General features: G+C 43.4%; 1 protein-coding gene across 8 annotated transcripts in view; it reads left to right on the forward strand.

The window, feature by feature from the left end:
- ebf1a (EBF transcription factor 1a) overlaps positions 1-14103 on the forward strand; it is a 456422-nt gene that overhangs the window by 9108 nt on the left and 433211 nt on the right. For all 8 annotated transcript variants that reach the window (XM_072591112.1, XM_072591113.1, XM_072591117.1 and 5 more), the window contains one exon: positions 11941-12009. In XM_072591112.1, coding sequence (XP_072447213.1) covers positions 11941-12009 — 69 coding nt within the window. The remainder of the gene's footprint in view (positions 1-11940; positions 12010-14103) is intronic.

The following is a 14103-nucleotide window of genomic DNA, read 5'->3' on the forward strand; positions in this document are numbered from 1 at the left end:
TGTGGTGGACGTGGCACCTTGGATACGGCCTGACTGCCCAGAGGCAAAGAATCTCAGTGTGTCCAGTCGTACCTATTCAGTGGAAGGCAATTAGCAATCGTGGCGTAAAACGGGAGAGGAAGGGTAAAAATCACAAGCTTCTTACATTTCGGTGAAATCATTACGTTTGGACATTGGTTTTAAGTGCGTACGTGCAAGTGGACTTCATTGCCTCTAACAATTGTTTTATAGTTACCTGCTTCCATAACACAAGCAGTAAAATAGTAATTTAAATCATTATATTTGACAGGCACAGAGTAACCCCACTGACCCATTTGCTAAAGTCACTAATGGGTCCTTATGAATAATAAATGCTAGAATGGACCCGTAACACTGCTTTCTGGTAACCAACCAGTGAATGTCTCTTAACTTGTAACATTTTAGTTGTATACGGCTGCATTATAGACTCAGCGTTAGATCAGCAAGTGTATAAACAAGGCGACAACACACTTAGTGATTCTGGAAACCATTTTATGCCCTTTCACTGGCGTGCTTTGCATGCCTTTTAAGTTGCTTTTAGTGAGGTTTGAAAGACCCATTATTGCAATGGCCTGGCTGTCCATTTGTCTGATTTCCACAGCCGCTATCATCAGAAGGGAAATGAAGGAAAGTTGAGGAAATAAAAATACGTTCAATTTGAATATCGGGCAGTCCTGATTTCAGGAAAAGTTAAACAAAATTAATTCTCTACCTTTTAAGTGTAATGATAACTGTTGGCAATATTACAGCAGGAACCCGCAGTCTCACCAGTGAGTAGATTCTAATGCAATTACCTGATCAGGCATCCGCGCCTCTCAATGCTACACTAAGCTTCTGGTGAACCTATTTTTGGGCTCCAGAAAAAAAAAGCTATTATTTGCCATTCTGAAAAAAAACTTTTAAAATATTAATTTGCAATTTAAAAATACTACATAGTTTTCGACAATATAAACATCAGCTAACGATAATCAGTGCTAACCTGGTAAAAAGGTAAATTGTTCCACTTAGTGAATTACACACTATTTAGTTTACTTAATGAAAACTACCTATAATCGTGAGGAAAATACTAATTATGAAACCAGCAGCTATAAAATACATTTGAATAGAATTAAAGAACTTGTCTTTAAATAATGCATGATCACATTTTTAGGAGAGTACTTTATAATTAATAAATTACCTCTGAAGTGAAGTTACTTGTAACATACTAAATGGGAGTCAATTTGAGTACAGCAAAGGCTTACAAGCATTAATGAGATAAATGACTTTTTGGTTTATACCGGGTGGAGTTGCAGCTGGGTGGAGGCAAAATATTAGCCAGGACACTGGAGAATTTGGTTGCTTCTTGATCTGTATCATACGGTTTCACCAGTCAGATAAACGTGATCCAATAGATCACCCAAAAGATGGCGTCTCTGACAACACAGCACGTCTTCACTGCCGCAACTGACTTGTCAAGTTGGAAAAGTTCTTGGAAAAACTAAGTTGAACTGGATGATAGGAATCAGAGAAAACTGAAAAACGTTTCTTTTAATATCGGTTTTAAGGGATGAAGAGAGGTATTGGGACAGATGTGGCATGGAGAAGCTTCAGAATGGAGGATTCCCTCACTGGTGGCTCTTGCAGTAACAGTGAGATGAGAAGGGGAGGGTTTGGGGATTGATGAACCACAGACATTCGAGGATCATGAGATAGAGTCATGGAGATGTACAGCATGGAAACAGACCCTTCGGTCCAACCTGTCCATGGCGACCAGATATCCCAACCCAATCTCGTCCCACATGCCAGCACCCGGCCCATATCCCTCCAAACCTTTCCTATTCATATACACATCCAAATGCCTCTTAAATGTTGCAATTGCACCAGCCTCCAACACATCCTCTGGCAGCTCATTCCATACACGTACCACCCTCTGTGAGAAAAAGTTGCCCTTTAGGTCTCTTTTATATCTTTCCCCTCTCACCCTAAATCTATGCCCTCTAGTCCTGGACTTCCCGACCCCAGGGAAAAGACTTTGTTTATTTATCCTATCCATGCCCCTCATAATTTTGTAAACCTCTATAAGGTCACCCCTCAGCCTCCGACGCTCCAGGGAAAACAGCCCCAGCCTGTTCAGCCTCTCCCTGTAGCTCAGATCCTCCGAACCTGGCAACATCCTTGTAAATCTTTTCTGAACCCTTTCAAGTTTCACAACATCTTTCCGATAGGAAGGAAACCAGAATTGCATGGAATATTCCAACAGTGGCCTAACCAATGTCCTGTACAGCCACAACATGACCTCCCAACTCCTGTACTCAATACTCTGACCAATAAAGAAAAGTATACCAAACGTCTTCTTCACTATCCTATCTACCTGCGACTCCACTTTCAAGGTGCTATGAACATGCGCTCCAAGGTCTCTTTGTTCAACAACACTCCCTAGGACCTTACCGTTAAGTGTATAAGTCCTGCTAAGATTTGCTTTCCCAAAATGCAGCACCTCGCATTTATCTGAATTAAACACCATCTGCCACTTCTCAGCCCATTGGCCCATCTGGTCCAGATCCTGTTGTAATCTGAGGTAACCCTCTTCACTGTTGACTACACCTCCAATTTTGGTGTCATCTGCAAACTCATTAACTGTATCTCTTATACTCGCATCCAAAGATGAGAGATCATCATGGCTATGGAGTGGCATGGTGCCATGGAGAGATTTTACATCATTTATACTGGGTTAACTATACTGTTAAAACTGGTACTTTAACAGTATAGTTAACCCATTTAAGATAAATAGGTCAATCCTTCTTTTGAAATAGTAGGCAGTGGAATATCATCACAACAATCATTTCTAGGTTTCAAAGCATTTAATATGGCAATACTGTCCCTTTTTTTATGTAACCGATTGTTCTAATTTTGTACTTGACATATAAGAAATATAAATTGTGGCAAATAGTCCATGAAAAGACAGATAAATGGTACTGAATGATGCTGAAAATACAATGTTCCTGGTGCATGCTTAGACAGGTGAGAAGCCGGGTGTCCTTATGTTCTAGCCAATATTCTTGGAGCAAGAGGAACATAGAATAATTTGACCTGGGTATCCACAGGTCCTTGATGGAAAACCACATGCAGACGTGGATGAGAATGGTGTGTGTGTGTGTGTGTTTCTACATTGAGAGCCTACATGTGTGTACATGTTTGGTTTGCTTGCATTGTGTGTTGGCAGCAGGGATATTGAGGGAATTCTCTCTGCATGTATCCACTGAAGGGCACAATGTACTTAACTCTGGTCTGAATGGTTCTGGAGCTTACCTGATACTATTTTGTATTGGCTGGAGTGTGCTGCCTGAAAGTGTGGTGGATGCAGAGTCAGTAGTAGCTTTCTAGATTATTAACAATGTGGAAACAGGCACTTCAGCCCAACAAGTCCACACTGACCTGCTGAAGTGCACCCACCCACACCCATTCCCCTACATTTACCCCTGCACCTAACACTACAGGCAATTTAGCATGGCCAATTCACCTAACCTGCACGTTTTCGGACTGTGGGAGGAAACCAGAGCACCCGGAAGAAACCCACACAGACAATGTGCAAACTCCACACAGTCAGTCGCCTGAGGTGGGAATTGAACCCAGGTCTCTGGCGCTTGAGGTAGCAGTGCTAACCACTGTGCCACCGTGCTGTCCTTTCAAAAGGATTTTGAAAGTGTTTCCTTTGAAAGACAAATATTTTCAAAGGAAACATATTTAGGGCCTATGGGGACAAAGCAAATGTATGATTGGCGAAATGATCTCTGTGTTGTAAGGTTCCTTGAATATTAGCATCTATAAATGTACAATAACATGATGTACAAGTCTGCCACTGGGGGATGAGGAGTATGTTTAGCACCATAAATGCTCTGAGCTAGCACACAGATGTCAACTTTCTGGGCTGTAATCTAAAACTGCCTGGACACTCATGAAGTATCAATGCCTATGAAATAAAACTTCAGTATTCATTTACAGGACAGGGAATAAGCTAGGGAACATAATGGAGAGAGAAACAAAAATTGAAAACAAGACATTTGTGTTGCTGTTATAATTTAGATTTATGGTTGTTCAAAAAATAAGTGCCCCTGTGCTCCTCAAAAAGCTAGATTCTCAAGACAGCTGGAGTATCCTTCTATACCTGAGAAGGTCAGCTCAATATTGCAGAAGGAAAACATTTGCAGGGAAGAGATTCTAATAATACTACATTGATCTAAAGGCAGAAGTGATTGTATTTTAAAAGGGCAACTCTATGCTTAATATTTCTCCAAGTGAGACCAGACTTATTCAAGGCTTTACAAGTGCTTTGGTTCATAGAAGAGGGAATAGGTGTTTTAATAGGCTAATGTGCTGCAAATAAATAGCATGTTCTGGGTTGGACAGTAACTGGGTGCTGACTGTGAATCTTTTTATGTTTGTTACAAAACATCCCATTAAACCTGGATGAGCACAGTTCCAGTTTTGTTTCCAGAAAATGATGGCTAAATTTTAAAGTTACTTTATTTTATCACCTAAGATGTTAAACTTCAGGTTATGTTTGTCAAAATTTTGCATCAAAAGTAGGATAGCTGTATCTTAAGAATATGTCTGATTCTTTTTATTGTCTCAAAACATTGTGAAATACAAAAGGCTCAATCAAAATGGCTGTGTAAAGGGAGTGGTCATTGCAACAAATATGATGTTTTGCTGATACCTACACCAGAGTCTGAATCTGCTAAGAGGGTCGAAGAATGTTTGTCAATTTGGATCCTTGAGTTTGCAAAATAAACCCTGTGAAAACTTTACGTACATTTTCAGAACTGGAATTCTTGTGGGAGTCTGCCCCACTCTAGTTCTGTTTGATGTGAGGTGAAAATTGTTGCTTTTCAGAGGTGTTGTAATGAAACAGGAGAGTCCCTGGGAAGGCTAGACAGGGCTAACATTTAGTTGATAACTTTCCTCTCTTGATCTGAAGGTGTTGACTCCTGGTTGGGCCAGGATTCTCTGAGTGTTAACAGTGTGCTGCTATTCACTCTGGGGTTCTTTGTTTGGTGTTGGGAGGAGGTGGGAACGGGAGTGATAGGGTCTTTCAGATAGTTGTCTACCACCTGGGTGCAAATTCCGGTGGATTTTGGCAATGAAGTTTCCCACTCCAATGCAAGGGCCTGACTGAGATGAGTTAATGTGGATCTATCCTGATCTGAATGGCCCAGGGGCTCATCATCTTAATCGCTTGAGACATTGGACAAACACCCAGACATTTCCATGGTGGGGGAATACTCTCATTCCCTCAGCTATTTGATTTTTTTTTCCATTTGTGGGAACCTTGCTCCATAATGTTAAGTTTATCTTCCACAGTGAATAGCCGAGCCCACACTATCGATTGCCTGCTTCTCTTGTCTATCTGTTAGCGTGTTGTGGATTTGCAGTGCTCCATAGGTGAGGGTCAGGTCAGATTAGGGAGGGTGCCCAAAATTCCCACCAGCGTATGGTCCAGATTCTAGGAAACAGAGCACCACATGGATAATATATTTCAGTGTGGTGAGGGGGCTGGAAATAGAAAGGCGCCTTGTGAAAGGTCACCCAGCTGATGAGGGAGATTACAGGTTTCATTGTTGACTATTGAAGCAAGGTTTTATTGGGGCGCTGTTTATTTATTACTAGACGTGACCAGGCTGATGTGAGAGCTGTCAACCATTGTGCCACTAATGCTCTTTTCAATTGCAAATCCTTTGTGGCTCCTGAACACAGGGCAGTGGACTCCTCTCTGCCTGCTTCTCTTGGTTGTCACATTGCAAACCCACTTTCTTACTCTGCATCATTGTCGGGAGAAGTTCGGATGTGCTGATTTTGCACTAGGGTGCATTTGTGCCCTCCGTTAGAAGCATAAAATGAGAGTCTGTTCACCATTAATCACCTCAGCTAATTGCTATGCAACTACCATTCTCCATATGGTGTGAAACCAGCTTGTCTTCTGGTCGCCAAAAGAAAAACAGCCATGGGTTTAGTCAAGGTCTGGGAGTTTAACTTTCTTTTTTAAATGATGTGACTTTATAGCACTAATGTACATTATATGAAAGCATGAATATTATCTACAATATATTATTTAGAGATGGTAAAGTATGATTAGTAAGATCACATCAACCCTGGGCCAGAGCCCATTGAGTGTGTATAAATAATTCACAATGAGTTTTCAATTCTCTGTCTTACTGTACTCAGTACTTCACGTGTGCCCCTCATCCACCACCCCCCTCAAAGGCTGTGAGAGGCCAGTGTGCCTCCTCGTTGCTTGTCAGATTTAGGTCTGTTTCTTCTGTTCCTTGGCTCGATTACCCTTCGGCTGGTATTTAAATGGGTTCAACGACTGAATCATACTCATTAATGAGGGGGCAATCAGAGTAAAACGATTGTCAGATATACAAACCAGATTTTAAAAGGAAGACACTTGTAAATTTCTGCCACGCTGGCCCTGAAGTTGGAGCCCAGGGACAGAATGCCACCCTCTCTTTCAAAGATGAGACACCAACCCCTCCAGTCACAGCTGCCTCTTATTCGTTGGCAGTCTGAGCTGACATTAGTTGCTCTCGGCTGGGGATATCTGTTGATAGCCCCCTGTGTTTTGCAGGAGAATAAATCAGCTCGGGACCCCTGCTGATGGTCATTATCCATCCAGAATATGTTTCGATGTGGATGTTGCCCAGGCTGCAGCACAGAACAGCAGGGGCTCTTTCTGCTCCTCTTTCTCCTCGTGCTGGCCACTCCCCTCCCCACTTCCCCAACACAGGCCCCACAAGCTGACAAAAACCCAACTGGAGAATGGCCATGATGGGGTGGGTTACTCTTTGCTGTGAAGCCTGTGGAATCAGAACTCGACACGGGCTGTTGCCTCCTGGTTGGGGGACAGTGGCAAGAGGCTGTCTGACAACAACAACTCGCATTTGTGTAGAAACCATTGTAAGACATTCTAGGTCGCTTCACGGAAACGATATTGGATCGATTCTGACACCAGTCTATGTCTGGGGCCTCTGCCTAAAAGCTTGGTGGAAGAGGCAGTTTTTTATGTGTGTCTTGCAGAATGGCCAGAGAGAGATAATAATACAGAGAGGCTGTAGAAGGGAACTGCAGAGTTTGGGGTCCACTGCAGCACATAAGGTATTGAGGTGGAGGGGAGGGGTTGAGGATTGAAGGGGATGAGGACTTGGTTATATTTTGCCAATGAGCACTCCCCTTTAAGCACACACAGGGTTAGCCCATGAATTGCATCAATAGGGTGACAGCTTTCACATCCGCACTGAGTACTCATGGGTGTGGTCAGCCTCGAGTTTTTGTACAAGCTGCGTGGCATTGTCCATGAGGCCAAAAATATACCAGTTTACTAACATTGTGTGAAACTTCCGTCCCTGCTCATTCTATACATGGTACTGTAGCAATAACGACAGCAGTCACATTAGAGATAATACTGAATGTAACTGTGTATGACCTGGGCCAGAAACCTAGTTAAATGTCATATTGTAGAGAACAATACCTCACCTTAACCAAATTAATTAAACTAAGTGAAGGTGCACTTGTGGACAACATTCAGCCGTAAAGGTTGAGAAATGACAAGTAATATTGTGCCACAAGAATGCTAGGCAATGACCATCTCTGACAAGTGAGAATCTGACCAACGCTCCTTGGTGTTCAATGGCTTACCATCACTGAATCCCCCATTATCAACATCCCTGGGGTTACCATTGACCACAGACTGAACAGGACTGCCATTTAAATACTGTGCCTACAACAACAGATCAGATGCTCAAAGGTTTGTAGCAATTAACTCACTTCCTGTCTCCACAAAACTTGGTGGCCATCTACTAGGTCCCTAGGTGTGTGAAGGAATATTCTGCACTTCCTTGGTTGTGTACTGCTCCAACAACACTCAAAAAGCTCAACACCATCTCGGACAAAGTAGTCCGTTTGATTCACACTCCATCCAACACCTTCAGCATTCACTCCTTCCACCACCAAGGCACAGCAGTATGTACCATCTACAAGATGCACTGTAGTAACTCATCAAGACTCCTTCAGCAGCACCGTCCAAGCTGTACCACAGCTTGATGGATGAGGGCATCAGATATATGGGAACACCGAAAGCTGCAAGTTCCCCTCCAAGTCACACATGATCCTGATTTGGAAATATATCGTTGTTCCTTCACTGTCATCATGTCAAAATTCTGGAGCTCTCTCCACAACAGCAGGATCTGCACGATGTGAAGTGTAGAGTTTTAAGAAGGCAGCTCACCATCACCCACTCCAGGACAGTTAAACATGAGCAATAAAGCCAGCGACTCCCATATCCCCCATCGACAAATCAAAAACAAAACCCATTATTTTCAAAGAATGTTTTACTTTCTCCTTGGCTGTCCATTTTGAGTGGTATTTCAGTCTCCCATATTTAAGTGGCTGTCATTCCAGTGTCCACTATCACTGTAGGTTTTCTACCCTCGACTGATGAGAGTTCACAAATGGACCTGCTGATATCCTTGGGCCGCTGTCCAGCAAACAGCAGCAGGATGTTATCCCTGAATTCTGGAAACATAGGATAATTGTCACCCCATAAATTGCTGAGCTAGCTAATGTAGCAAAGCTTGGGAGTCAAACTAGGCAGGTTATGGCTTGTGAACTGGATGCTGGGTGCCTGTACTCACTAGACCGTGGCATTATATTTTAATCAAGTATTGCTTCCAGTGTAGTATGAACACTATCTGCCTCTTCACATCAGGTTCGTGAGAGCCATCGCTGACTAATACTGATAAATATTCATCGTTCTGTGATATAAACTGTGCTATCATAGCTCACTCCTGATGATGTTTATATCTTCTGAAGTGAAAGCCTCACTGACTTCCTAAACATTTGAAAAATATCCTAAATGGTTGCTCGTACATTGAAGGGAAAGAGTCCAGGCCCACACTGCAGTACCTGCAGTTCCTGAAGAAGGGCTTATGCCCGAAACGTCGATTCTCCTGCTCCTCGGATGCTGCCTGGCCTGCTGTGTTTTTCCAGCACCACATTTTTCAACTCTGGTACTCCAGCATCTGCAGTCCTCACTTCCACACTGCAGCACCCCTATTGTTAAAAACAAAAGATAGATTTTGCTCAGAGACCTTTGACTTTGTGATCCCAAACTTTAAGGTTAAATATCTTGGTGATTGTGCAAGGAACGTGACTGAAGAACACAAGAGAGTTCTACGATGTTGGAGATATTGGAAATAGGTTAGGAGTTTGTGAGGAGAAGAGGCAGGTTTTCATGTCAGATCAAGCTTCCAAGACATTCAAATTGTTTTTTGACATCAGAACAATTTTCCCAGCACTAAATAAATAATAGAAACAGTTAACTGGAGTCCTAAAAATTGGCAACATTCCCATTAACTTTTAAGTCTTCCAAGTTGTGGCAAGTTTGGTTAACCATCCTGGGGGGGGTGGGGGGGAGCTAATGTTTGGGGAAAGTAACAGACAAAAGGTAAAAAGGTAGGGAAAACTCCCAAACAGATAAAGAAAGATGAGCTGTAGAATAATGGTTTACTGTGGCTGTGCTGCTTTCAGCAGACCAAGCCCTGGGAGAGGAGGAACAATCAGGGAGAACATTTACAAACCTCCTACTACAAGTTTGGAACAGCCTATGATAAGTACCTGAGGTTTTCACCCAAGTCCGCTAACTTACAACCTGCTATGCTAGACTGGGAGTGAATGCCAAGTGTGTATCTGCATTTGATTCTTTGGAAATGCTACATCCTAGGGCTTGTACTAGCTAGAGCTGGGAATTACTCCCTCCATTGCTGTTGATGGGGTCTCTTGGAAGGAGTTGGACCTTTCCCATTTATTCTGAGCACTGCTTTGGTCTTGGAAAAAGTCAGGTCCTGGACATAAAGGGAACGAGTTTATTTTGTTCTGTTGAGTGCCATCAGGTGGCAGAAGTACAATGCTTTGTCCAGTGCTACATTAATAATGTACCTATTACAAAAAGGAAGATAATTGAGTTAAATCATTCACAATCATCTCAGTCCCAGGATATCTTTGCAACAGTTCCTCAGGATAGTGGCCTAGACAACCATCTTTAGCTGCTTCATCAATGACCATCTCTTCAGCACAAGGAGAGAAGTGAGGACATGTACTGATGATTGTGTTGTGTCAAGCATCATGTGCAATTTCTTAGATATTGAGGCAATTGTGCCCATAATCAGCAACATTTAGGATTAGGCTGCTAAGTGGCAAGTAACGTTTCGAGTCACACAAGGACTACTTTAGAATCCTTACAATGGGGAAACAGGCCATTTGGCCCAACACGTCCACACTGAGGATCCCACCCACACTCACCCCCCTGCCCTCTAAAACTGCGTTCCCTATAGCCAATCGACCTAACCTGTGCATCTTTGGATTGTGGGAGGAAACCATCACACCCAGAGCAAACCCACGCAGACACTGAGAGAATGTGCAAACTCCACACAGACAGTCACCCAAGGCTGGAAGTGAACCTAGGTCCCTGGTGCTGTGAGGCAGCAGTGCTAACCACTGAGCCATTGTGCCATAGGTTAAATGCCCATCTCTGTAAAAACAAAATCTAAGCACCTCCTCTTGACATTCAGAGGCATTACTATTAACATCCTGAGAGAACACCATAGATTAAATATGAACTGAAACAACCACATAAATGTAGAGCTTGAAAGAGCAGGTCAGAAGCTGCTAATACTGTGGTGACTAACTCACCTTCTGACACTCCAAAGTCTGTCCACCATCCACAAGACACAAGTCAGGAATCTGATGGAACACTGTCCACTTGCTTCAACAGCACTCAAGAAGTTTAGCACCATCCAGTACAAAACAGACACTTAATCATGCTCCATCCACCAGAGGTGCACTGAAACTGGACAGTGGACTCACAAACAGAAAATGCACTGCAGCAACTCACCAATACTTCTTTGACAGTACTCCCTAAAATCACGACAAGGGCAGCGGGTACTTCTAAGTTCTCCTTTAAGCCACTCACCATCCTGACTTCGAAATATATCACTGTTCCTTCAGTGGCATTGGGTGAAAACCCTGGAACTCTCTCCTAACTGCACTGTAGGTGTTCCCCCTCCGAATCTACAATAGCAGCACGTGAAGGCAGCTGACTAGCTTTTTCTTAAGAGCAAGTAGAGACAATAAATGCTCAACTTTCGAGGGCTACAACCATCATAAGTAAAAAATTGCATCATTTTGAGCTTTGAGAAAATGGGCTATAGCAGATGGAATATTAAAGAGCAATTGTAATGTACCATGTTAATGATGAGAGGCCAGAGCAATATCTCAACTTACAGGAGAGTATATTGCTTATTCATTTGGGGGAAGTAGCAAAATTGTCCAAGGGCAACGGTGATCTCAGTTCTATTTTTTTTACAGGATTTTAACCCTTTAGATTCTGATCGCCTCCTCCTACAATCCATTTAAACTCAAAGATTCCAGCCAGCCTTTGCCATTCTATCATAGAAGGGACTGATTTCAGTTTGTGACTGTTTTACTCTGTATCTGCCATCTGTGATGGTTGTAAGATGAGAACCAAGGGGACCGACACCACAGTGTTGAGGAGGTTTGTCGCATCTATTGTTTGGAGGTGGGGCAGCTTACCTGCCTCAGGTGAGTCCTGCTTCACTGCTCACCTTTACAAAGGCACCTTTTGCCTCCCTAATTATCACCAGCTGTCTAGGGGAAGTGGAAAGTAATAATTTGCCTTCAATACAAGCACAGTCTCCTACTCATTTCTACCTGTTGTGTCGCATTGCGATAGGTTTGGCAGTAGTTACTTAACCATTCTGTGGTTGTTAAATTGGACTTGCTCTATTTGTTTCATGTAGGGAGAGAGGCATGTGCAGCAATTATTCCACACTGATTTCTAATTCTCTACCGCTTCTCCCCCTCCCACAGTCGCTGCTGTGACAAGAAAAGTTGTGGTAACAGGAATGAGACGCCCTCGGATCCAGTGATAATTGACAGGTACGATCACTTGTTTGCCCTTTATCATTGTGTGACACCTGCCGCTGTGCAACTGGGTTGTGGTATATTGCCCGGTTGTTGTTAGGAGTGTACGTGCTGGCTGTGTGTTATCTTGAGCGTGTATAAACTCTTGGTCTTTCTTGCCCTGTCTTGCATGCTGTTATTGTGCGATGTACATGCAAAGGGCTTGGAAATTTGCTGACATTTTGCGTCCTCTAAAAGCTGAGACCTTATTGACTCCTGAAAGTGAGGAAATCCTTTTTCATTTGTATCGTACTGACTCTCCCTCTCTGTGGTTTTACACTAGTATTGCATCAGCTGACTGAATGTACGCACACACAACGTTATCACAAAGCCACTACCTTGTAGACCTGAGTGGCTGGTAATCAGCAGATGTCGGACAGGTATTAAGTGCAAGGTTTAGAATTCCTGGAAGAGCCTTTTGTTTTAACCTGATGCTGTGCTTTGTCACTGTAAGCATTGTAGAATTAGAACTGGCTTCTCAGTTGGCTCAATTTAGTGAACGCACCACTAAGTACGAGAGTCCCTGGTCCATGCCAGATTCGTGTGAGCTCAGTCTGATTTGCAACAGAGAAGGTTGCTGCAATTGGCTCCTGTGTCCCTGGGGCACATGCAAGAGAGAGCAGCCAGGCCTTTCGCTACTGCTTGCCAATCAAGTGATTCATACCGGAGGGTACACTTGAGTGATGTTGGCTGGGTGCCTGGCCAGGTTGATGCTGTGATGAGTTTCATGTTGAATTGCCCATTGGCACTCACACACAGTAAGCAGCCACTTGGGCAAGGCACCAGCAGAGTAGTATCCTGTGAGGACGCTATACTTCAGCAGGGGCTGGCAGCTTCATTGAAGGAGGAGAGAACAGATGCGTGGACATCAAAAAAAGTGTAAAGTTTTGAAGAGTGAAGTTGCACTTTCAGGTTGTGTTGTTGCAGTAAGATTGATGAGCAGAGTGGCCTGTGCTTTGCACCATGCAGAGAGACATCCCATGTGTTTGCAGTCTTGTTTTCTCACACTCACTCAGGTGTGGGACAGGGAAAGCTGGAATTGAAGGTGTCAGTTCAGTGGAATTTTATGGCAAGTATCTGTGCCCATTCTGGTCACATTTGCAGACTGACACAGCTGTTTAACGTATCAAAAGCACGATTCCTTCACTTCTCTCGACCGATGTGTTATTCATGGCAGAGATTGGAAAAGTTGGTTTGTTTTTCCCGACATTGGCCAGACTGAGGAGACAGGGCAGTGGTGTACAGACCATGTTACTGGCTTGTTATCAGTAGGCTCAATGTTCAGCTAACCAGAGGGTACCCGGAGCAGTGACAGCCTGATGGAGACTCTATATCTATCAGCAAAGTGCCACTTCCAATGAGACTCTGTTTTAAGATGAGTCTCTACTTCCAGAGGCTTCACATTCATGTTCTACCTGGATTTGGGCTGGTAGGTGGTTGGGGAAAAAATCCAAGGCAGAATATTCCAGAGGAGACTGTATTTCTCTCCTTCTGAGAAGATGGTCAGGTCTATTGTGCAACTGTGAACTATTTAGCAATTGAACAGTGGAGCTGGTTGGGTCACCAAATGTCCTTGCAAATATTGTTTATGCTTAAATCAAATCCCTTCCTTTTCTTTAAAAATGTAAAAGCAGATTTCCACGTAGGTCAGGACCACTAGCAGTACATTTTTGCATAGACATAGCTTGAGTATTGGGATCATGGGTTTGTGCCCATTGTCACTAGCTGGGAATAAAGGGATATAGACTGACTTCCCTACCCGCCCCCCAGAATGGACACAGGCCACTTTGGGAATCCATGGGAAAACTGGATTCCAATGAAATTGAGATATAGAACCCTGCCTAAGGCTGGAAATTCCTGACTTCACACATGGTGGGCTCTCCCCTGGAACATGGGGAAGGGTTGCAAGAGGTAATTAAGTTGGCAGGAGAACCCTGCGGGATTGTACGTTGATCAGTTAGGCCGAGTGATCAATTTATGTGCTGGACTTTGTCCATAACGTGACCTGCAAAGGCCTTAAGTGTGGAAATGCCATTGCTGGGCTGCAGAGAGAGGAGGTTTTATGTTTCC

The sequence above is a fragment of the Chiloscyllium punctatum genome, chromosome 20, assembly GCF_047496795.1.
Source record: "Chiloscyllium punctatum isolate Juve2018m chromosome 20, sChiPun1.3, whole genome shotgun sequence".
NCBI classification, from domain to species: domain Eukaryota; kingdom Metazoa; phylum Chordata; class Chondrichthyes; order Orectolobiformes; family Hemiscylliidae; genus Chiloscyllium; species Chiloscyllium punctatum.